Source organism: Spinacia oleracea, chromosome 1 (genome assembly GCF_020520425.1).
Source record: "Spinacia oleracea cultivar Varoflay chromosome 1, BTI_SOV_V1, whole genome shotgun sequence".
NCBI lineage: Eukaryota > Viridiplantae > Streptophyta > Magnoliopsida > Caryophyllales > Amaranthaceae > Spinacia > Spinacia oleracea.
In genome coordinates this window covers 131,415,319-131,440,493 of record NC_079487.1, presented here as the reverse complement: position 1 = coordinate 131,440,493, position 25,175 = coordinate 131,415,319, and the positions used below count along the sequence as shown (strand labels likewise).

The following is a 25,175-nucleotide window of genomic DNA, read 5'->3' as shown; positions in this document are numbered from 1 at the left end:
CTCTCTGGTGAACTTGGACTGAGTTAGGAATACACCATTGTGAACTCTAGAAATCTCAATCCCAAGAAAATAACTAAGTTCACCCAAATCCTTGATGCTGAACTTATGATGCAGATGACTTTTCAAGGAAATGATAGCTGCTGTATCAGGTCCAGTAACCAGAATATCATCTACATAAACTGCAACCAATGTTTGAACACCACCTACTCTTTTGATAAAAAGAGAATAGTCATTCTTGGATTGAACAAAACCAAGATGGACTAGTTCTGATGTGAGTTTAGCAAACCACTGCCTGCTTGCTTGTTTCAGACCATAAAGTGATTTTCTAAGTCTGCACACCTTGTTATCTGGATTTGAAATCCCATCAGGAACCTTCATATAAACCTCTTCTGTGAGATCACCATGTAGAAAAGCATTGTTAATGTCTAACTGATGAATTTTCCAATCATTGGTTACTGCCAAAGCAATTAAACATCTGACTGTAGCCATCTTTATAACAGGTGAAAAAGTCTCCTCATAATCCACTCCATACTTCTGTGTGAACCCTTTTGCTACAAGTCTGGCTTTGAATCTCTCAACTGAACCATCTTTCTTCAATTTAATCTTGTAAACCCACTTGCAACCTATTGCCTTTTTCCCTTTAGGAAGAAAACAAATCTCCCAAGTTCCATTGGCTGTGAGAGCCTCAATTTCCTTATCCATTGCCAGAATCCACTCTTTTGACTGTGAAGCCTCAAGGAAACTAACTGGTTCTTGTTCCTTGACAATTTGATTCACCAAGGCCTTGTGTGCAACAGGAAGATCATCAAAAACAACAATATTGCACCAGCTGTTATGTGATGTCAGACAAATGTAATCATCCATCCAAGCTGGAGTTTTATACTACTCAGTGGCATTCTATTGATGAGATGAGTTGCTGTCAACAAGCATTCACCCCAAAACCTCAGTGGGAGTCTAGACTGAAAAAATAGAGCTCTTGCTGTTTCTAAGAGATGTCTATGTTTTCTTTCCACAACTCCATTTTGTTGTGGTGTATCTGTGCAGCTTTTCTGATGCCTAATCCCATGAGACTGTAACAATTGTAACATCTTGCCTTCACAAAGCTCTTTGGCATTATCTGTTCTAAAACATTTAGCCTTTAAACCAAACTGAATATGAATGTAGACCAAGAATCTAGACAAAATATCAACTGAATCAGTTTTGTGTTTCATCAAAAAAGTCCATGTATTTCTGGAATAGTCATCTACAATTGTGAGGAAATAAGTACAATAATCATGAGTTGGAACTCTATATGGTCCCCAAACATCAATATGAACTAACTCAAAACACTGAAATGTCTTAGTCTGACTAATTGGAAAAGACTGTCTACATTGTTTGGCTTTTGGACAAATCTGACAGAAACTGTCACAATTTCTTCCTACTGAAGGCAAATCTTTATTCACTAAGTGTAGTTTATCAAAGGGCAAGTGACCCAATCTGAGATGCCACAACTTGATTTCATCACTCACTGTAGCCAAAACTATTGGACAGTCTTTATTCTCCTCTCTCTTATTCTCCATGCTTTCTTCAATCACAGCATATAATCCAGACTCTATTTTACCAAGAACCACTGTAGTTGTCTTGGAAAGCCCCTGAATCATACACTTGTCATGAGTAAATATAATATTGCATGATAAATCTTTGCACAGTTTGTGAGTGGATATCAGATTAAACTGACAGCTAGGAACATGAAGCACATTCTGAAGGATAATATCTTTACCAATTCTAACATCACCAATATGAGTAACCTGAACTTTCTTACCATCAGCTACTGTGATAGACTTAGAACCCTCATCAACCAAAGAATACTTGTGAAACAAATCTAAGTTGGAGCAAATATGATCTGTGGCTCCACTATCAATGATCCATCTTGAATTAAAAGAAGTAATTAGACAAGTACCTGCCATATTCACTTTGCTGTCTGTTGGCTTGTCTGTATTGTTGATTAAACTCAAGAATTGGTGATACTGTTCTTCTGAAATATGTGTGATATTCTCATCAGTTTGCACATCATCAGTCTGCATTACTCCTGCAAATCTCTTTGCCTTATGGTGAGTTGGTGGATAACTATGTAGCTTCCAACACCTTTCCATGGAATGTCCAGCCATATTGCAGTGATTACAGAAATAAGAATTCCTTTTGCTTTGTACTGCAAACTTGTGATTTCCAGGCCCTTGTAAGACTTTAGGCTGAAACTTATTATAGTTTCCCCTCCTGTCATCAGAAATTGCAAATGCCATTGGCTTAATTTCTTGATCTTCTGACATTTGTTGTTGCTTCTCATCTTGAATGAGCAATCTGTATGCAGTTCTAATACTAGGCAAGGGATTCATCATCAGAATATTGGTTCGAACTTGTGCATGTTTCTTGTGTAATTTCATTAGCAACTGGACCAGCCTTTCTTCTTCCTTTTCTTGCAGAAATTTCTGGCTAACATTACAAGAACACCCAGTACAAACACAAACTGGCACAGCTTTTGCACTGCTGAGTTCATCCCATATCATCTTGAGCTTAGTAAAGAAGTCAGTTACACTATCTTCACCTTGTGAAGTTTCACTTAGATTCTGTTGCAATCCATAGAACTGTGGGCCAGAAGTCACTGAAAAACGTTCCTCTAAATATTTCCAAATTTCTCTTGCAGTGGACAAATACACTACACTTTTTGCAATTTTTGGACTCAAGGACCTCAACAAGTATGACATAACCATGCTGTTGCATCTATCCCAGGCTTGAAAATCAGCATGATTGAGAGCTGGTTTGGGCAAAGAACCATCAATAAACCTCACTTTATTCTTGACTGCAAAAGCAAGAAGAATTCCTCTCTTCCATTCAGCATACCCTTCTCCATCAAACTTGTCTGATACTACTGCTGCATATGGATTCTCTGATGTATGTATGAAATACACACTGTTGGGATCTTGCATAGGAGGAATGTCTGTCATTGTTCTGAATTTTGCTTGACTTAGCTTTGATAAAAAATTGGAAGTGGGAAAAGATTCAAATTTCTTGGAATTTGATTTTGATCAATCTGAATTTTGCAGCTTCTTTTGTTTTGTATTTTGTTTTGGAATTTTGCGGATTATTATGGCAGGATCATTGCCTGCTCTGATACCATAAAGAAGTTCATAGACAGAACTTCATTTGAGAGAAGAGAGGGAGAAGTTTTTATTGATTGTAAAACTGTATTACAGAGAAGAGAAGTAGGCTAGTATTTATAGTTAAGCTATGCACTACATCTCACAACTGATCAGATGAAAGAAGAAGTTAGTTACAACTAACTTTTCTCAACTAACACAGCTAACAACTTAACTAACACAGCTAACAACTTACAACTAATCATTACATGTCAGCAATCTGTGTAAGCCAACGCCATGTCATCAATCTGTGTATCAACTAATCTGAACAACTGAACTAACAAAGCACACAGCAGCTTGCTTCTGTGTTTGTTGGAGACTTCAGTAGATTCAGTAGGAGCTTCAGTTGTGAGTTTGTTGTGATCAACATCAATCCCATTGCTGTTATTGTTGTGTTCTCCAATACATACTTTTGTGTCTAGAATTCCAAAACGTTATGTAACTATTTCTTATCGGAATCCATTTGTGACGGATGTTCTATATGGACCCCTTCCCCCTCCGTGTAAAAGTGTCCAAAATCCGCCATAGAGAGTCAATCATCTAATTAATAAAACAAAGGAACGGTTATATTTTCACAAATCCACGGTAATGTGAGCAATACATGCAATTTACAGCTTATACTAGCTTGACATGCAATTAGTACGTGTATAAGTGTATTACGCTTTGATTTTAGCTCGTTTAATTTGAGCTCGAGCTCGAAGTACAAACGAGCAAGCTCAAGCTGAACCCGAATTACCCAACTCGAACACCAATATTCCTAAACAAATACCAATTTTTCATTTAAACATTTAATTCATCTCTTTTAAATTTGGCTTTTTATATTTACTTTTTCAGTAATCTTTTTAGTAAAAACATAAAAATAAAAATTAGGATAATAATGTCTCAATATTTTACCTTAACTTTTACTTTTCTCTAAAAATATATGGAGTACAAAAACATTTGCCTTATCTAACAATGATTGTACTGCAGTAGAACTTTTCTTTGGTGGCGGCTAACCAAGTTAGTTGTTGGTGGGGACTTTAAATTACAAATTTACATTCTTACTGATATGGAGGAGTAGTAGACCAGATCGACAAGTATTTTTTTTACATGTACGTCTAGTATATGCAAGTATGAAGTAACAAATAATGTCTTGATCTAGTGGAAAATATTCCAGCTAAAAAAATGTGGGTTTTATCTTCGTTATATTAGGGGCAATTTGAAGAGGGTTTTCTTACTATATCTTTACTCTCAAAGTGTATAGCCTGTTAACTCGAACCGAGTTGATCAATGCGGAGTTCCGATCCCGTTAGAGTGCTTCATCATACCTTCAAAAAAGAAAATGTAGAAGTATTTGGTACTTTTACGTTGTATTTTTATTTTCATTAAAAAGAACATGTTTTTTTACATCCTACCAAGTTAGCTTAGGCTATGGGTAAAGACTAAAGAGTATCCCTCCAAATCTTAACTTTAGATTAGGAGTTTAGTCCCGGCCAATTAAAATCATTTAATTAGGAGGGGAGATTCTCCTTTCCTTCCCATTTATAAACAACTTATCTTATTAATAAGCATGATGCATATGAAGATCATATGTGTACATGTAAAATAACATAAATTGCGATAAAATAACATGCAATATATTATTTTATAACAATTTTCTTAGAAATAGCTAAAACCATAATCAATTCAGCTGAAGATATTTTTGGTAAAAGCCTACTAAAAAGTAAGCTTTTTAGTGTGTATTAACTTTAAGGCCCAAACTTGAGCAAGAATATGAGGCCGAAGCCCATACATCCAGACTCGGTTCACTATTTCGACTCTAGTCAAATTAGCATGACTGCATGAGCAGTATTGACCAAATTTTAAAATATTTCAATTTATTATTGGAACTCGTCATAACTTTCTTGTTATTATTTATTTATATCGTTATCCCTTAGTATTGCATACGCATTTTACGTTTTTCTTTCTAATAATGTACTAGATTTCCCTTTTTAAAAAAATGGGTATATATATTTTCAAATAAACAATAAAAGAAATGTTGGTGTCAGTAATACCACGTGACAACTAAAGTAGGTGACACCAAGACGGTTTTTCCTGTCATAATACAGTAATATAAAGATATATAATAATTTCAAAAAAAAAATATAAAGGTATATAATATAATTAATACGTTTAATTAAATATATAAAATAATTAATAATATTAATAATCAACACATATGAGGGGATGTATTTTATATACTTCCTCCGTTCCGGAAATATCGCACCATTTGTTTTTTACACTATTCACACTACGACTTTGTCCATTTTTTGTGATTCGTACGTAAGGAAATTTTAGTCATGTGGAGTCATGTTAGATTCGTATCGATATATATTTTCTAAATATATATTTTTTATAATTTTTATTTGCACACGGTTTGAGATAGTAATAGTCAAATTAATGATTAGAAGAGTAAAAGTCAACCATGGTGCGAATTTTTCGGAACAGAGGAAGTATAACTGTTTATAGAATATAGCAGAATTCAACAATTAATACGTTGTTTCTAAAATATTTTAGATTAAACATAATAATTAAGGAAGACTTTTCAATGGCTACCATTCATAGTAAAATGAATCTCAGCCTTTATCTTTGTTGACTTATCTGAACCGTTGATTATAATGACTTTTTATTAATAAAAAAGTAATTTTTTTCAAACAAAAAAAATAGAAATCCTCACCCATTATCTTTCCACGTTCACTTTTGTTTTAATTTTTCTGGTATTTACTTATTCTTGTAGATATTCACGAGCTCTCATCCTTTACCTGCATTTCAGATAATTGCTTATTGTTTTCATTCTTTACCAAAAACATCCAAATTTGAAGGACATCAAGAACGAAACCCAGTAGATTCATAAATTTTCTCAACGAATCCACCCGAACAAGAAATCTCAAACCGTCAATTCCACAACATGAACATGAATTTTGAATTGAGGAGTTTAGAGTTAGAAACCGTTCAGGAACGTGGATGTAAGGCGTAGGAAAATGGGGGTATTTTTAATGTATTTATTTTTATTGAAAAACTAATTTTAGTTAAATTGTAAGTCAGCATAATCAATGGTTTAGATTGGTCAACTTTATTTTAATGGTTAAGATCTAATATATTGTTGTGGCTACCATTTTATTGTAGCTATTGCAAAATCTTCCAATAATTAATCCTACGGAAATTTCATGAAATGCCCTCGAGTTTTGCCATAATTCACCAAACGCCCATCAAGTTTCAATAATTCATAAAATACCCCTCACAATTCGTACAAATACCCAACATACCCTTACTAATAACGGGCCGTTAGTCTGCCGTTAGCCAAGTTTCCAATTCACCCAAATACCCCTATTCTGAAACTTATTTCACCAAATGCCCCTATTAGGAAACTTATTTCACCAAATGCCCCAAATTTAAATATAGCTATTCTGATGTTCCGGCGGCTAGTTTTTGTGTTTGAAAAGTGGTTCTTGGTCATGGTTGGCTATAAAAACCCCTTTGCTGAATGGTTCTTGTATTTTAGATGTTATTTTACTTTACTTTGCTAATTTCATAAGATTTGTGTCATGAGTTTTCTTTCAAAATCATCTTCCACACCCAATGAGTCCACATATATTAGGGTACCTAACAAATTTTGTTATTGTGGTAGGAATGGAGGTTGAAGTTTGGTAGGTACTCTAATAAATGTGGACTCATTGGGTGTAGATGATGATTTTGAAAGAAAACTCATGACAAAAATCTTATGAAATTAGCAAAGCAAATCAAAATAACATCTAACTTACAAGAACCATTCAGCAAAGGGGTTTTTATAGTCAACCGTGACCAACAACTACCTTTCAAACACAAAAACTAGTCGCTGAAACATCAAAATAGCTATAGTTAAGTTTGGGGCATTTGGTGAAATAAGTTTCACAATAGGGGCATTTGGTGAAATAAGTTTCAGAATAGGGGCATTTGGGTGAATTGAAAACTTGGCTAACGGCAGACTAACGGTCCGTTATTAGTAAGGGTAAGTTGGGTATTTGTACGAATTGTGAGGGGTATTTTATGAATTATTGAAACTTGATGGGCGTTTGGTGAATTATGGAAAAACTCGAGGGCATTTCATGAAATATCCGTTAATCCTAATTAGTAATTCCTAAAGCGTGTAGGTTTCAAAACATGGATTCTTTTGTTGCAAGAAAACACATCGGTCGATCTCTAGAATATACTATGCGTTATTATTTGTATATAAATCCAAACATTTGATGCAAAACACCACAAAGTATTTCAATATCTTCCATCAACTTTTGTTTAAGCCTCCCCCAAACCCTAACCTAGCTAGTTTACTTTGTTACGATGACTACTGCCCTAGCCATGAATCATCTTCCATTGATTTCAAGGTCGATTTCCGGGTTCAATGTGTCATCTTGGGCACTTGACCATACTCCGGCGACTCCAACCTTGGACCCGGATCGCTCGGTTGATGATAACTTTACGATAGACTTACGTTATCATCCTGATCACCGCAACCCTAAAGAGGGCAGTAGATGCGTTACTTTCACGTGGGAGAGAACGATCGATTTCGAAGATAAAGACACACAACTTGCGATTTCGGAGGGGCTAGGGAAACTTGATTTGGACAATAACTACGCTTATCAGTGTGTCTTTCAAGTTATTGTGGAAAGTTGTGAGCATCTTCTTGGACGTAAGTCTCATGCAATGATCGTGGAAATTGTCAAACTGGGAGATGGAGACGAAGAAAAGGATACGGATATGGATACAGATCCCGAGGAGGAGGATGAAGAGAAGGTACATCGGATAATGAAAGTGAAGGATTTTCTATGGAGGAACGGGGTTAGGTTTGTTAGTGTTGATGATTCAAGTACGGATGATTTCGATGATTTTTCGATTGTTGAGGAGTTTGCAATGTTCGATAGTTTCAATTTTTAAGTACGGAGTATGTGTTTGACAGTCTACGACGTTGAATGATTTTTCGGTTCGGTTCAGTTCAGGGCCAGAATTACACGAAATTATTTTAGAAATACTTACAGTACCTCCATCGTATCTTAGAATAGGATATTGTAAAGTATTATTGAGATGTAATTTTTAATTAACGCTTCTTCTTAATTGATAAGTTTTTTTTTTTTTTTTTTTTTTTTTTTTTGTGTGCTTAGCGTCTCAAGTTCTCTGATAAGCTAAGATTGAATAAGAACACAAAGAATCTGCCATTACAGCAACCTTTATATTTGTGTGTGGTTTAATTTTGATTGTTTTAATGCTTTTGGATGGAATACTACTAAAGTTTACCTACTCGTACAAATTATCAAATCAAATCAAACCAACGTGTATCGATAACATGCATTAAGAGTTCGCCTTGGATCAGTAAAAAGGACCTTATATATTTATTTTTTATGAAATCACACCTTAGTATTATTTTTTTCCGGCCATTGACTTGCACGTGAGAAGCACATGTGGCTTTATTTTGCTAACCACACCCAAATTTTCTCCAAAATCCCAAAATTCTAAGCTTTAAAACCTAAAGTTGAAAAAAAAAATCGAAAAAAAATCAAGTTTAAAATTTCAAGACTTGGTAAAATCATTGTCTTTAGCCAACTTAAGCCACATGTAGTGCTGCTCACGTGCACACTGTTCACTTTTTTTAAAGCATTTGGTGGGTTGAGGGTAGGGATGGCAATGGGTAGGGTCTGGGTAGGGTCTAGTAATACCCGGACCCTAACTTTTTGACATATACCCATACCCTACCCTTACCCTATAGGGTCTAAAATTATAAGACCCTTACCCGGACCCTATGGATCCGACAGGGTATGGGTAGGGTCTAGGGTCTGATGCGGGTCTGCGTAAAACTATAACTTTTATTTCTTTTTTGTATGCAATTATATGTAATATGCAAAAATAATACAAGAACAACGATTAATAAGACATTTTAAAACAAATAAATAGCTAGTCTTCAAAAATTATCCTTGTCTTTCCTTAAACACAATACATTTTAAAGTACGAAGCTCATAAATTACAAAATCCCACATTCTTAACTACACAACATTAATGTTAATAAATAGGTATCCATTCAGTACTTTAGTAGTAGTTATCGTCAATATCATCATCTACTTCATCATCAAGATCCAACAAAAAAATTGAAGTATATAAAAATAACAAAATTTAAGCGGGTCTAAATATAGGGTATGGGTAGGGTATGGGTCTTAAGGGTCCGCGGGTAGGGTATGTGTAGGGTACGGATCTGAAAAATTAATACCCTTACCCTACCCTAAAAAAAACAGCATATGTCCATACCCTACCCTTATCCTATATGGTCTAAAAAATAAAAATCCATACCCTAATTTTAGAGTAGGGTCTGACAGGGTCTGGGTAGGGTCCTGGACCCGCTGCCATCCCTAGTTGAGGGCGTTGAGGTCGAGAATATATATGTCGACATCTATGATTGGTAGATCCTAGATGAATGAGTAAAGAATACGGAGTAACAAATTGATCTTATCCTATTGAATCGTAGTTGTCGTCTTATTGACTTCTTCTAAAATATTTACAAGTGGCTCGTTTTGTCATTATCGTTTTCTGTATGCCCCTTTTCCTATTTGTCACTCACTAACAAAGTACGGAGTACTGAATAACACTGGATTGTTTTGTCTCTTTTTTTATTTTTTATTTTTTATAATCTCTTTTTTCTTTTCTTTAACAAAGCTCATATCGATGGAAAAAAAAAAAAAAAAAAAAACCAACAAAACAAGACAAAGCTTATTTATTTTATTACTCTGTACAAAAGTATTTGATACTCAATATATATTACTCCATCCGTCCTAGAATATTCGCATCATTTTGACGGTACACGCACAATTTTAACCATCAATATCTTCGGCAACTTTTGTGCTAGACCGTCTTATCAAAAATATCACTTTGATTGCTTAACTAATTGGTTTCATTGTATAACTAATTGATCCCAATACTTAACTAATTATTTTTGGTGATAACTAATTGGTTCCATTGCTTAACTAATTGCTTTCATTGTTAATTTATATGACACCAAGACGGTCTTTTGTGTAAAACCGCCTTATATAAAAGTTAAAAATATTAATATTGTGAAAATATATATAAAGATGAAGCCAACAATATATTAAATACTAACACTGGTTTTCATATACTAGAAAAAAAAATAGGATCAAAGTGAATTATGTGAATAGTACAAAAAAATTAAAACAGTGGAAGTATTTTGGGTCGGAGGGAGTACAATTTTGTCTCTCATCTTAAATGATTGACTATGTCAACTTTTTCATCTTACATGTATCCGATGTAGTTTATCCAACTTTTAGTAACTTTTAAGATGTTTTAATAAATTTTTATATTTTTGGAAAAAAAATTGATAGATAAACATTTTAAAAGATTATAGGGTTATCTTTATATTAAATATATTATTAGTGATTTTAAAGGTATAATTTTCATTAAAGTGAAATTATCAATAAAAAGATAGATAATTTTTACATATATCAGGTAACTCATTGTATACAACTTTAAATAAGATTTTATGTTTACTCATTCCCGTCACTTAATCATAATACGTAAATGTTTGTATAATTTAATTATCTAAGTTACTAAAAGAAATTCAAGATGAATCTAGTAGTTTCAATTCGCTTTATCCCACTCATTTCCGTGCAATTTTGGTTACCATAATGAAATCGTGATCAATAAATAAAGTTTGTTAATTTCAACCGTCATTCTGTCATTCTCCATTTTAAATGCATGGAAAACAATGTTTCTGTTACGATCTTCCAATTGTCCAAATTTGTTTTAACACTATTTTTTATTTTTACATTTTTTATTTGATTATATTTCTATAATGAAGTCTAAATCAATAGCGTGGAGATGAATGGAGTAACTCTTTAAAGTAAACAAATTCCCTTCAAAAATTAAAATTGAACTAATTGAAAAACTTAAATAATTTGCTCAAGAAATAACTTTTGACTAGTCTAGTTAAGTGTAAATGATACTCCACTCTTTAACACCTCACGTAAAAATTTTAAAAAACACAAATTATCACGCTCCACTAGACCAGTCAAAAGGACAACAGTCAAATCAATAATATCTTCGAATATAATACTCCATATATAGAATTACTCCGTATCTAAGTTGTCATATTAAACTAGTTACACCTATCTAGATGTTAAAATTCATATATTTAGAATAAAACAGAAAATAAATTGAATTCCTTGATCCAATCCACATCATACCTACTAAACAATTTGATGGCTCTTCAGTCTTCACCCTAAAAAATTCCTTACAAAACGGAGCCTCTTTATCCAACAAAATCTTATCCACTTCTCCCCCTTTCTTTCTCCTTCTATAAAACCCCTTTCTCACTCTACATTTCAACACTTTTCTCACTCCATAATTAGCAAACTCAACAACAAAAACCCCAATTTTCGTTCCTGAATCTAAACCCACCCCTTCGCCTTAAAAAAACGAAGTTCAACAAAGACAAAAAAAAAAACAGATTTAATTTCTTTTAGTGATATAATTTTCTCTAAAAAAAATCGGCGATAAATCGAGAAAAATGAGTTTCTTAGACAGGCTATGGGATGAAACATTAGCCGGACCGGCACCGGAAAAGGATATAGGTAAACTCCGTAAGTATAAATCATTATCAGCCGCCCGATCAGCCGATCATCCCATTGTTGACACTAATTATAATCACCGGGATGATCGAACGGTCCCGGTTTCTCGTAGTATCACTATCCTACGTACCAAGAGCCTCACTGTTGATCATGGATCTGCTGCTTCTTCCCCTTCTTCTCCCTCTAGTGGGACCTCCTCTCCTTTTTCACGTAATAATTCCTCCTACATTTTATGCATTACTGTAATTTTATTTTATTAGTGTGATACTGATTGTTTCGATCTAACCATAATTTATTTTATTTTATTTTACTGCGGGGATATATTATTGTTGAAATCGGATTAGATATTTATTGTTTCAAAATACACTCTCTAACTACTAAACAAAAGAGTACTATACTATAGTTTAAACTTTAATGCAAAATAATTTTTTATTTTTGGGAATTGTTTCATTGGTTGACATTTCTAATGCTTGATTTTGCGTACTTTTTCCAGTCCGTAAATATATCACAATTTGTGTTTATACTATTACCACTATAACTTTTTTTTTTTTTTTTTGTGTGTGTGATTCGTACGTACGTAAATTTTAGTCATGTGGGGTAAGATTAGATTCGTATCGATATATATTTTCTAAATATTAATTTTTTATAATTTTTAATTGCACGCGATTTGATATATAAGAGTAAAAGTAATGGTTAGAGAGGTAAAAATCAACCATGGTTCGATATTTCAATCATAAGAAAATATTACTTTTTTATATATATATATTTCGATATATTTGTAGCATTTATATTGAATTTGGAATAATAATGGTTTAATCTGATTATAATGGAGTATATAATATATGCATGTTGTGTTGCATGTGTACCACAGCGGGGTCGATGGGTAAGAGTCCGGACGCGAAGAGACCATTTACCAGGAAAAAGCCGACGTTTCAAGCGTCGGAATGTGCCGAACCGACGACTCCTACCGTTTATGATTGGTACGCATCCCTCTTTTTACTTTCGTTTTAATATCTAATGTAATATTTTACTCCGTAATAATTAATATCTTTAATGTTTAATATATTTTATTTTAATGAGTAAAAATTATAAAAAGTTAATATTATAAAATTGTGTAATAAGACAATTATAACATGACCACATGACTATATTTCATTTCTTACAAAGTAGCTAGTATAAATGGTAATAAAAATTCAAATTGTGTGTGTTCAATAATAAATTTTATAACGGACTATTTTTGTATTAAAAAAAGGGTTAATTTTAAGAGCAACTATTGTTTTAATAAATATATTTTACGAAATTATCATAGGATTTGACATGTTTTTTAGTTCATGGTTTAATTTGTAATAAAATATTATGCAGAGTACACGGAAACGAGTTAAATGACGTACCTATAAAGTACGAGTAATAAGTAAGTTGAAATAAGGGCATGGCATGATCTTATATTCTTATCTGGTATGAATTGAACTTTTCCAATGTTTGATTTGAACTTATTCTAACAAAATAAGTATGGTGTTGATCGAGCACGCTCCTTAATTAAGGTAAAATGAATACATATAATTAAGTACACTCAACAAAATTGTAAAAAGTGGGTGTACTAGCTTGATTGATAAAGTTTAAAGGTAGTGATCGACATTATAATAGTGTGATACTTAAGATCATGTTTTATTTAATGTGGAGTAGTATTTTATGCGCCTGATACACATTTTATATGATAAGATTACTCCGTATAATAGTAGGGATATATTTTGATTTAAATAATTCTAACACGTTAGTAAGAATATAGTAGAAATTTCGTAGTTAAGATGGTATAGTATTAATAATCCATATGATGCTTGCGCATTTCTTTTGAGAAGACAGATAAGGCAATAGTAGTGATTATGATCATGATTGTGTGGTACAGGATCATGATAAGTGCCTTGGATCGTTGACTACAATGGAGAATCGCATTACTTTCTATAGCTGCCTGCTGGCCTACCGGAAATAATCCCTCTATATATACAGAGTTACAAAATCTATCTTACATCCGGAAACATTTAGAGTATGAATATTCTCTACGGAGTGGTATTTATTTATAAATGTAACGGGTCGATCTTTATAAATAAGTATTGATCCGTACGGAGTTCCTAACTAGTATGAAGTTTATTAACTTAATCTTGGTATAAATTAAGATGGAGTTTCTCTATAAATATTAGGATTAATAAAAAAGATGGTTGACCCTTCAAGCTTTATGCAGCCATTTGGTTTATGGGCTTCTGATAGGAAAGAACAAATGTGGCCTTGTTCTTCATTTTTCTTTTTCTTTCTAGTCTTTATTGTAAGAAATGGGGTCATTTGTACATATTTTATGGACCCCCTTTGAATTGTATTCCATGAATGTCTCTTTCCTTTAGGTGTTGAAAAGATGTGGTGTACTAGTGTTGGTAGACTATTGTAGATATGTTGTACGAGTAGTCTGGTAACATTTTGTACACCTTCTTTAATTCTAATGGAAGCCCACAATTCTATCTCTTGTGCTTTAAGTATTGATTGCTCTTCTTCTTTCACATCAAACTTTGCTCTATTGATTAGCAATTGCCAAAAAAAAAAAAAAAAAAAAAAAACTTGATTTTCCTTTGCAAATATGAAAGTACAATAAAAAGTACTAAAGAGATTAACCAGGTCACATGTGATATATCATACGTGTGCTCAGTGCTCACCACATGTTAGAATGTTGCCCTGTCGTATGCACACGGTACACATAATTAAGTAGAATATAGGATATGCAGTTTAATTGCCCAAACTTAGGTTGATGGGATAATGGGAGGCATGACCCTTTGTTGGCTAGACCTAAGATTAGGCCACTAATCACATTAGAAAGCTAGTTTTTCATTGACAATATTGTCATTTTGGTGAGCTACGTCTATCTTCAATTCTTGTTTTACTCCATATTTAATCAAGTAGGAGAAAATCATGTGTAATTCGTTTCGTTGAGGAATTGACAGGGTTTTGGATCATTTAAGTAGTTTATACAGCTGGTGTAAAAGTTGTTGATACTATTTTAATTGGCTTATATCAAGTACTACGTAGAATGATGAAAAATTGATGTTTAATTTAATGCAGAAATTTGATTGGAATTGATCGAACATCCATAGAATTCGAGATAGCGTTTGTCTAAATATAATCAATTTTTACATTCTAGATTAATGAATCCAGGTTAGTTTTGTAACACAATTCAACTTTTAACAACCAATTAAGCGAACCCACAAGGTTTTTTCTTTTCAAAGGTTGACACATTGTTGATTTTTCTTCTTGCATGGTTTTATGTTTGAAGATATTTCTTTTGGATGAGTGTACAATGTGATTAGCTCATGATGTCATTTCCATGTTGTCTATTCCCTCCGTCCCGGAATACTTGACCTGTTTTCCTTATCGGGTCGTCCCTTAATACTTGACCTGTTTCTAAAAATGGAAATATTCTAACAATATTATATTATTTCTCACTTCACCCCTATTAACCCACCCACCCCCTACTCCATATAAAAAATGATTAAAAATTCAACCCCTACTCTCCCCCAACCCCACCTCTTAACCCACCTCCCACTAACTACATTAGAATAATACCCCACTATCAACTACTACCTATTAAATTAAATAAGTCAATTCAAGTTCCTTAAACTCTGTGTCGGTCAAACCGGGTCGAGTATTCCGGGACGGAGGGAGTAATTGAAACTGTTTGACTTAATAGATGTCTTATATTAAACAGAAAGGTTACAACATGATTACTGTTGTACTGAACATCCACATAAGGTGCTTAATTTTGTTTAATGGTTCCGAATGTTGTATGATACTCAGAACCGCTACCGTCGAATAAGGCCTAAAAGAACAAAAGTATCATAAGATATGCAATACCGAAACTCCGAAAGGCATCGTAACTTGTGGCTTACTATTTATGTTCCGTTTTATTTGGACTTACTCCGTATTTTGTGTGAGCTTATATTTGAACTTATTTTCCTTGAAATAAATTGAAATAAGGTGAACATAACAGAGCATAATACTATTTTTGTTTAATTTATTTTGACTATTTCAGAACAAATAACTTCAGATAAGATCAGATAAGATAAATTCCAAGAAAAATAAGGGTTGACCAAAAGTAAACTAAAATAAATTTAGATGAGTTTTAATAATTTCAGATAAGTTCAAATAAAATAAGTTGAGATTAAATAAATAAAAATCAGATGTATAAAACGCAACCTTAACATGTATATACCTAGTTATGATTCAGCCAAACTACCTCTGTAATAAACTGATTGATAGTAAAATAACCTCAACTTAACATTAGTCTAATTTAGTTAAAAGTTGGTAAATTTGTTAAAAAGGACCTTTTATAACCCAAATTTTGCGAGAAAGGACCTTATATAATTTTTTTGCTAAATCACACCTTAATGTAATTTTTTTTTGCGAGAAATGACCTTATATAATTTTTTTTTTGTGAAATCACACCTTAATGTAATTTTTTTTTGCGAAAGACAACCAAAAGTAAATTTCCGGCATTGACTGATCTTTTTCGGCCATTGACTTGTACGTGTGACTTTATTTTGCTAATCACACCCAATTTCCCTCCAAAATTCAAGCTTTAAAACCTAAAGTTGAAAAAAAAAATCGAAATAAAATCAAGTTTGAAAATTCAAGACTCGGGAAAATCAATGTCTTTAGCCAACGTAAGCCACGCGTGCTGCTCACGTGCAAGTCAATGGCCGGAAAAGCTCAGTCAATGCCGGAAACTTCCCTTAGGTCCTTCCTCGCAAAAAAAGTTACTTTAAGGTGTGTTTTCACAAAAAAAATAAAAGGTCCTTTCTCGCAAAATTTGAGTTAAAAAAGGTCCTTTTTGACAAATTTGCCTTAAAAGTTTAATACTTAGTTGGACACCCCCAAACTCTTGCTAGTCGCTAACTTGATAGAGTTGCCACCCCCACTTCACAAACTAAACCGCCTCACTCGCACCAAGGCGTTTATAAGAACGTATATGTGCCACATAGATCCCTCCTTATTACAAGCATGTAGCAAGGATTGAACACTAGACCTCTTGAATTAAAAGTTACCATTCTTACCATCTTAGCTAGCCACAATGATGTTATATTTTTCTATTTAAATAATAAATACAACCTTTTTAAAATGAATAATAATGAATTAAAGGGAAAAAAACAAAAGGGAATTAATTACTTAACTTATAAATGTACAATTCTTCTCTTCTCAACTTAAGCTTGAAAAATAAAAATAAAACTTAGGGTAATGGAGTGTAATTATGAGTGCGGAAGAGGGAAACATTGACAATAGTATAATAATCAACTAATCATGAATAAGAGAACTTGACGTTGTTTTGATTTTCGGATATGGGAAGGAAGTTTGTTAATCGGCCACTGATCTTGCATGGAAATCAGATAATAGCACCACATACGCACATATTTAAAATAAGTAAATCCCACTAAAAGTAAAACCCAGAGCAACGCCCGGGCCACAAACTAGTTAGTCTAATCTATACCTAGTATTTAAAAAGGAAGACCATATGTTATTATAAGACATGTGTCATCCCAATTTTTCATCCATTAATTTGTATTTTTTTTCAATTTTTTCTTTTTGTTGTTTGTTATACGAACTATTTTACAGCTTCAACACCTCTTCCATTTCATCTTCCTCATTCCATATCAATTCATCATTTAATTTATATAACCTTTTTCACCCAGCCATCCCCATCTTTAACACTCGATATTAATTAATCAACCATCTAATTTATATATTTTTCAACTTTTAAATTTCACCTCTATATAAATCATATATTTCCACTAAAATCCTAAGTCTTCAATAAAATTAGCACTTTAAAATACCGTTTAACAACTACTATACAATTGTCCGTTCATTGAACGTGCTCAGAAACTAGTTTAGTTAAAAGTTTAATACTTAGTTGGACAACCCCTCCCCCCAAACCCTTGCTAGTCGCTAACTTGATAGAGTTGTCACCCACTTCACAAACTAAACCGTCACATTCGCAGGCTACCGCCGCCTTTTCCAACTGACCACCCCACAATACCCATCCTCCATCCTCATCCTACTTCAACCGCCCACCCTAATTATATTTGTCGGCTACCTTAACCATAGACCGCCGAAAATGGCCATAATGTTTTTTCGGGAAAAGAGAGCACTTTCTTGCGGAAAATAACAATCTATCTATTACTTTATATCTATTACTTTATACTAAAACAGACACCAGGAATGACACATGTCACTTCTTGGTGCAACATTTTCCCTCCAGAAAAAAAATTCCTAAAAAATCTTTTTTTTTTTTATTTTAATTTTCTCTCATTTTTTATTAACTATTTATGTTATAGAAAAAAGAATATATGTTTATAGAAATAACAGAGAACACCCCCTAATAATTTGCGAAAAATATGACTGAAATTGCAAGATGGTTAAATGAGTAATGTGCAAAATTTATTAATTATGCAGTAACTTATGGGAAAGAAACATTCCAGTCAAATATGTAAAAAAAAAAAAAAAAACTGGCTAAATAATTTTAGAAAATCCGTGCATATATGAGAGCTAATCTAGTTCACTTTTAAAATCAATCCGGTAAATTATTTATTCATCTACAGACTTTACGAATTGTCCCTTAAAAATTAAAAACAAAAAAAACATAAGCATGACTGAAAATGACACCGCGTATCACTTTTTCAATCAACCACCGTAATGATTTAAATAGGTTTTACAAATTAGAGCTTTAGATTTCGGACTTATTTAAGTTAATTGAGTTTTAGAAAACTAATTTTTTTTTTGGCAAACTTAACTTAGTATGTTTAATTGAGATTAACACAAAATCAAGATAATGTCGTTTTAGATTTGTACTAGTTTAGTACCCGTGTAACACACAATTATTATTACTCCGTAAATATTTTTATGAATATTTTTTTAATAATTTTGATAATTACTTACAGAAAGTTAATAAAATAAAATATATTTCGTAAATGAGTTTATCAAACACCAATTGAGTTAATTTTCCCTAAATAAATAATTTTAAAAAATTTAAGTTTTTTTCAGACATTTTAACACACATATAAATTTATTTCAGTCAAAATAAGTTGATATAGTGAATAGGTCAAGTTTAAGGGGAGTGTTAGAATTAGATAAATTTGACAATGTGATAGAAAACTTTTAATATGTGAAAATGATAGAAATATTAGGAATAACATTTTTTTATTAGTTTGTAATACGGAGTAACATTATATAAACAAAATATGTAACTTTTTTCTTTTGTAACACACACATTGAAAGATTATATATTGAGTGCCTTTGTTTTTTCCTATCTATTTTTATTGAGTGAAACTATTGTGTGTGAGCTCACCCGCTTCTAACAGCACCACTCACTTTGGAAAGGTCAGTGGAATAAACATGGAAGAATAATTGAATATAATGTGCGTCGACAATATTATCATAACATCAATGTTATGTACAGACAGATTGAGTGGCGACATTATTAGATATACTCGATAACTTTTTTTTTTTTCAGTTCATAATATCACATTTCTAATATGTTTTTTTTTTTTTTAATCTAGAGATGAGATTTGGAGAACAACTCTTTTAGCAGATGATTGATGGTAAGATATGGAAACACGCTATAACAAAGGATGTGTTAGGGGAGTTGTAAATCAAGAGATGACCGGCCCTATTTTCACGAACTGTAATTCCATCTTATTATAGACATGCAATTGTGCAAATGATTAGTTATGTTTGTGTTTCTGCTGCAAAAGAATTACTGACATGGAAGAGATTGTTTGCATTTTTTAATTTTGAGGATGTTCTATTTGTATAGTTTCTAACTTTTCTGAATTGTTCAATTCTATTTTCACAATTTAATAGATAATTTACTAATTTGGTGAACTGAATTCCACCAACACCTAAATTTGGCCATTGGATTATAAAGAGAGTATTTTGGTTTCTTTAATTTCTTCAAATTAGCAAAAACTAGTTTAGTACATGTACAACGCAGGATGATTACTAATCCGTAAATATTTTTATGTAATACTTTTTTAATAATTTAATTATTGTTTACAGAAAAGTTAATAAAATAAAATATATTCCATTAACAAGTTCATCAACACCAATGGATTTAATTTTTCCTAAATAAATAAAAAAAAAAATAAGTTTTTTTTCCAGACATTTTAACACTAATAAGTTTATTTCAGTCAAAATAAGTTTTTTTTCCAGATAAAATAAGTTGAGATAATATAAGTTCAGGCAAAATAAGTCCAATAAAACATAGTGTTAAGTTAACTAAATTCATCTAAACTTATATTCCTTGAAATAAGTGTACTCATATTTACTTTCAATATAAGGTAACAATTTGCTAATATTTGTTTCTTTCAGTTCTTTATAAAAAGTTTTCTCATATTTACTCTTTTCACAACTTTTTTCTCCGTTTTTCACCCATATTCCACCTTATTTCTTACTTAAATTATTAATTTCGTTACGTAATTTTTTTTGAAGATACTACACATTTATTTTTCGTAAGACAAAAGGTTTTAAAGTCATTATTAAATTAATATAATACAAAAGAAGTTTAAAATGTTGTTAAAAGTTTTGAAAATTATTTCTTTTTTAAATTAATCAATAAGCAGTACTTTTTTTCCAAATAATAATTTATATAATGCATATAAGAGATATGAACTACAATTAACTTTCTACAGTAAGGGTTAATAGATACGGAAAATTATTTTTTCTCCATTTTTGTAAGTTTTATTGATAAATATTTTTTAAATAAAAAAAACCTAAATACTAATAGGAGATGATACTTGTCATTTCTGGTGTGTATTTTAGTTTATAGTTATCGATAATTATTGATGATTGAGGCTTAATTATGGCAACATTTTAAGCCTTAATAGATTTCTATGTAGTTTTTTTCTCAATGTAGATTAATTTTATTTTTCTTTCCATATAAATATCCATCATATATTTCTAATTAAAAAAATATAGAATGCACCGGGAGATGACATGTATTGTTTTGCGTGTCTTTTATTTTGGGAGTTTTGCGTGTCTTAAGTATGTAGTAATTGATGGATTGATTGATAGTTATAGTTATTGATCTTGGTAGTTAAAAATATGCCACAAATATTCTCGTAAAGAAGGAACACGTGATATTTTCGGTATTATTTTAAATAAAGTAGTGTAATTATTGATTGATGGTTCAAAAATGTAATTGTATTATTTAACAACTGCATTTAACAGTTGGTTAGAGATTTCATTCCAATTCGGCGATTACAGATGATCGATCGATTCTCATTCACAACAACAACAACAAAAAAAAATCTGAAATTAAATGAACACTGCGTTTTACTTCCCTTCATCGAGTTCTCCTCTCGACAAACTCCAGTCCAACAAAACAGCAACTGGACTCAGAGAGCCCGACCGCGCCCCTGCTTCAGCCCGACTCTCCGACCTGCCGGCTTTCAACCACCAACCCAGACCTAGAAACAACACCTCAGCCCTCCGCACCGCGAAACACCTGAAGCTATATCAGCCGCTAATTTTTGGTTAGTACTTATCTCCTTCTTGCAATTTTACCCAGATTTGCTTCCTAGCTCTCATAATTTGTTAAATTTTGTAAATTTAATGATTCCTGGGGCTTCAAATTGTAATTTGGTTAGAAATTGAGGGCTTAGGGTAAACTGATTTGGTTGATTCCTAACCTAATTGGTTCAATCGTTGGGTTGATTTGTTAATTGGAAGTTTCTGGAAATTGAAAAGGCTTTTGAAATTTTGTAATGAGTTGATATTTTTTGTAACATTTTTGTAATTAGCTGCCCATTTTAAGTTTCCCTGCCAAGTGTTTGCTTTTATGCCGAACTTATTTGTCAAAAGTATTTGGGTGTTTAATATCATGATTATTAGTTTGCTGAATCAATTTGTGCTGCTGCCCTCTTTCAGATTGTGGGTGTTTTACAAGCTTCCAAGATTATGTGGGTTTCTAGAATTTCTAGTCTTGGAGCTCAGGCAATCAAGAAATTGGCTCAAGGTTTGTGTTTTAATACCTAAATTTCCATGCTCTTTCGGGGTTTTCGTACAATGCTTTGCATAATTCGCTCGTTCAGTTGAGATAGGGCGCAATTTCCTTTTTATAAATTGCTAATATGTGGTTGATGCCTTTTATTCTGCTTAGTTTTTAAATGTTTGGGTTTCATTAAATGCATTTCAAGTGTAAATGATATTTCTGAGCAACATATAGAAGTTTTAGGAAAACTGGCAGATTGTAATAATGCTGCTAGCCTGCTAGGTGCTCAAAGAGTGAGCAATATTCTTGAAATGGGGGCTATCTAGCGTGAACCAGGGATTATAATTTCGCTTCAACATAAATTGGAGATTAGTGGAGTTCAGGAGTATTAATGAAAAGGTGTTATAGTTACTGAACTTTGATGTTGATGTGGATGCTTGGGCAAGCATATAACTATACAGTAGAACTAACAATGTATGTGGATAGTAACGGGGAGGGGACAAAAAGAAGGGAAAGGAGAGGAGGGTGAAGTGGGCTTGTCTTTTCCCTTCAAATTCCAATTTTGGAAGGATTTGGTTCATGAAAAGGGAAATGGAGTTGGAATCTCCATTTCCTACTCTTCTCGTCCCCAGTCCATTTCCATGTGGAAGGAAAATGGATCGGATCCATCAATTTCTGTCACATTCCTTTCTCTTCCCATTCAAACACATTGTTAAAGCTGGGAAAATGGAAAAAGCCTCAGCTATTTGTTTTATGGGCTGAAAATTATTGCTTATCAAACCAGGGTAATGTACTGAAGTTACCCAGTAATACCCACTGGCCAAAATAATTGTTTTCTGGCTATCAGGCTCAAGATTAACAATGAAGCATCCTCGGTTTATGAGAATTAGCAGACATGTCAGTAAGAATTGAGAAATAGATATTGGATAACTAAAGAGACATAGATGTGGTGGCATGAGAAGGTTTCTTTTACTAACTTTTAATAGCCGCTACCTGCTGCATTTTTTTTCCTCCCCTACATTAAGGATAGGTTATGCATATAAAATTTACATGAAAACTTTCTGCTTTCATAAAAAGTGTTTTTAGTTAAAAGTCAAGCTTCCTAGCTGTAAATGTACTGAATATTAGCTGTTTCAGTAGAGGAAATAATGGGAAAAGAAAATGAAAGGCGTCAATGATCAAACATCATAGAAAATTAATGTCTGGTTTCACTATAAGCAATACGGAAAAAGTAAAAACGTTGCATTAGTTTTCATGACTAGTTATGCTTGTGGATGAAAGTTTCTTATGTGCATTATACATTTAGATGCATTTATGCAAGGTTTTCAATCTAGCTTTTGACATTAACCTCTTTTCCTCACTAGGTAAATCAGCATATATACCAGGGACACAATATCTATGTGCATCTTCAAGCAGGATAAAGACTTCGCTTCAGCTCCCCCTACAGGTATCTCCGTATATGATATTGATATTTTCAGAACATTTAAACTGATACCAGTAGAAGCCTGTTTGTTATTCTATTCAACTTTTGTGTTATTAGATCACTGACAATATAATGTGTTCCTCTTTCCTTGAAAAGATAAACCTATAGTCATTGGTAAGGCTGTTTTTTTATTCTTAAATTAATGGTGTGAGGTTCTATCGGCTTTGGCTATTATGTGAAAGATTCCCTTGGTAATGAACTTTTAAGATTAAGATTAAGGTTCAGGTTTTGTTTCACTGCAACAATATACCTCGTAGTAGTATAAAGCCAGCTTCATTTACCTATGGGCTATGGCTGGTGGCAAGTGGCAACTGCTTGATGATTTGCCATAAACGTGTACTCTGGTCCCATGCAAGAGATTTTAAGTTGGCTGATTAATTAAAATGGACAGAGTAGAAGATTATTTGCTGCTATATGTATAATATGAAAAGGATTCGTTTCTTCTGTCATATTTACTCATATGCATATGATTTATTTTTGTTCAGACACATCGATATTTTTGCAACACTGCTGCCACTAATTCACACAAGGATGGAAATGAGGAGCAAACGTAAGTTTCAATACCTTATTTCCCTTGAATAGTTGGTATCGAAACATTGTTCCAAACTCCCCCCTTACCCCCCCAACAGGTATTTAAACTCGAGTTGTAGACTTGTAGTCCCACAAGATTCTTTTAATGCAGGCATGTGCACGTATTTCAAATTTTCTATCCTTAATGAGTGTATTTTCACATTCTATCCAGTAAACTATAAGCTTGCATTCTCACTAATTTGCTTGTAATACTGCAGAATAAATGTGACATTTGTTGAAACCGATGGAACAGAGAAACAAATTAAGGTTCCGGTTGGCACAAACTTGTTAGAGGCTGCTCATTCCAATGACATTGAGCTAGAAGGTAGGCATTCCATTTGTCTTGAATTTGAATTTTATTGTTGTAAACAAGGCTTTGTAGCTGTTATTTACTTCGTCATGAGATTCTAAGCCTAATATTTCCTCAGTTGGGTCTTTTCAAGACTCAGTTTTCTCTTAACCATGTTGCATTCTGCTAACAAGTTTCACATTCTGTCTTTTCAGGAGCATGCGAGGGATCTTGTGCATGTTCCACATGTCACGTTATAGTGATGGTAAGTCAACATCTTATTGTTTATCTTTTTATTCGGTAAAATATACTTCGTATAATTATCTTTTTACCTCAATCCACCGATGTCTTCAATTTTGTTACTTGCTTTGTTTCTCAGGATGTGGACTACTACAACAAACTGGCAGACCCATCTGACGAAGAAAATGACATGTTGGACCTCGCATTTGGGCTAACAGAAACGTAAGTGTATCTTCTCTACTTTGTTCAATCAGTCTTAAGTTGTCTCTCCTGGTTCTAGACCTCAGTAATTGCTTGTTTAGGTCTCGTCTTGGTTGCCAAATTGAAGCAAAGCCTGAACTGGATGGAATTCGCTTGGCTCTGCCTGTGGCCACCAGAAATTTTGCAGTTGATGGATATAAACCGAAACCACACTAGATGGTTTAATAACCCCGATAAAGAGGTACAAACTACAAAGGCATAGTGCAGCTTTAGTTGGACCGATTTCCATTTACCAATGAGTAGAATAGAGTTACATCAGTCATGTATTATGTGTCTGATTGTTTTTATGTTGCTAAACTGACAAATCATTATTCATTGGATGTGTCAAAAGAGGGAATGTCCCAATGCATTTTGTAACATGAAGCTTGGTAGCATACAACTATAGAGCTACACCAGTTTTGTTGAATAATGGCTACTGTAGAAAGTATTCAAAGGATAGGGTCGAGTTTCTGCATGTACAAACTTCAGATATCAATGGCAAATTTCCTCACAGGGATTGAATACATTTTCTGTTGTAGTCTTG

The 25,175-nt window shown here is 32.9% G+C and overlaps 2 protein-coding genes across 2 annotated transcripts; both read left to right on the top strand.

Annotated features, from left to right (window-relative positions):
* Nucleotides 1–11,438: 11,438 nt before the first annotated feature.
* On the top strand, nucleotides 11,439–14,300 carry LOC110787229 (dormancy-associated protein homolog 4). Its single transcript, XM_021991818.2, has 3 exons — nucleotides 11,439–12,001; nucleotides 12,663–12,771; nucleotides 13,695–14,300. The coding sequence occupies exons 1-3, from the start codon at nucleotides 11,731–11,733 to the stop codon at nucleotides 13,720–13,722; spliced, it is 408 nt and encodes a 135-aa protein (XP_021847510.1). The 5' UTR covers nucleotides 11,439–11,730; the 3' UTR covers nucleotides 13,723–14,300.
* Nucleotides 14,301–21,102: 6,802 nt separating this feature from the next.
* Nucleotides 21,103–25,157, top strand: LOC110780026 (uncharacterized). The gene is made up of 8 exons (XM_021991819.2): nucleotides 21,103–21,351; nucleotides 21,746–21,833; nucleotides 23,174–23,256; nucleotides 23,778–23,842; nucleotides 24,081–24,187; nucleotides 24,367–24,416; nucleotides 24,531–24,613; nucleotides 24,694–25,157. Exons 2-8 carry the CDS (start codon nucleotides 21,776–21,778, stop codon nucleotides 24,806–24,808), a joined length of 561 nt encoding a protein of 186 aa, XP_021847511.1. The 5' UTR covers nucleotides 21,103–21,351; nucleotides 21,746–21,775; the 3' UTR covers nucleotides 24,809–25,157.
* The last annotated feature ends 18 nt before the right edge of the window (nucleotides 25,158–25,175 follow it).

Excerpts from the sequence above, each read along its gene's own strand:
- LOC110787229 (XM_021991818.2), top strand. The coding sequence starts at position 11,731 with ATGAGTTTCTTAGACAGGCTATGGGATGAAACATTAGCCGGACCGGCA. Across the intron at positions 12,002-12,662 it reads GACCTCCTCTCCTTTTTCAC|CGGGGTCGATGGGTAAGAGT; the intron begins GTAATAATTCCT and ends TGTGTACCACAG. Across the intron at positions 12,772-13,694 it reads ACTCCTACCGTTTATGATTG|GATCATGATAAGTGCCTTGG; the intron begins GTACGCATCCCT and ends TGTGTGGTACAG.
- LOC110780026 (XM_021991819.2), top strand. The coding sequence starts at position 21,776 with ATGTGGGTTTCTAGAATTTCTAGTCTTGGAGCTCAGGCAATCAAGAAA. Across the intron at positions 21,834-23,173 it reads AATCAAGAAATTGGCTCAAG|GTAAATCAGCATATATACCA; the intron begins GTTTGTGTTTTA and ends TTTCCTCACTAG. Across the intron at positions 24,614-24,693 it reads GCATTTGGGCTAACAGAAAC|GTCTCGTCTTGGTTGCCAAA; the intron begins GTAAGTGTATCT and ends TTGCTTGTTTAG.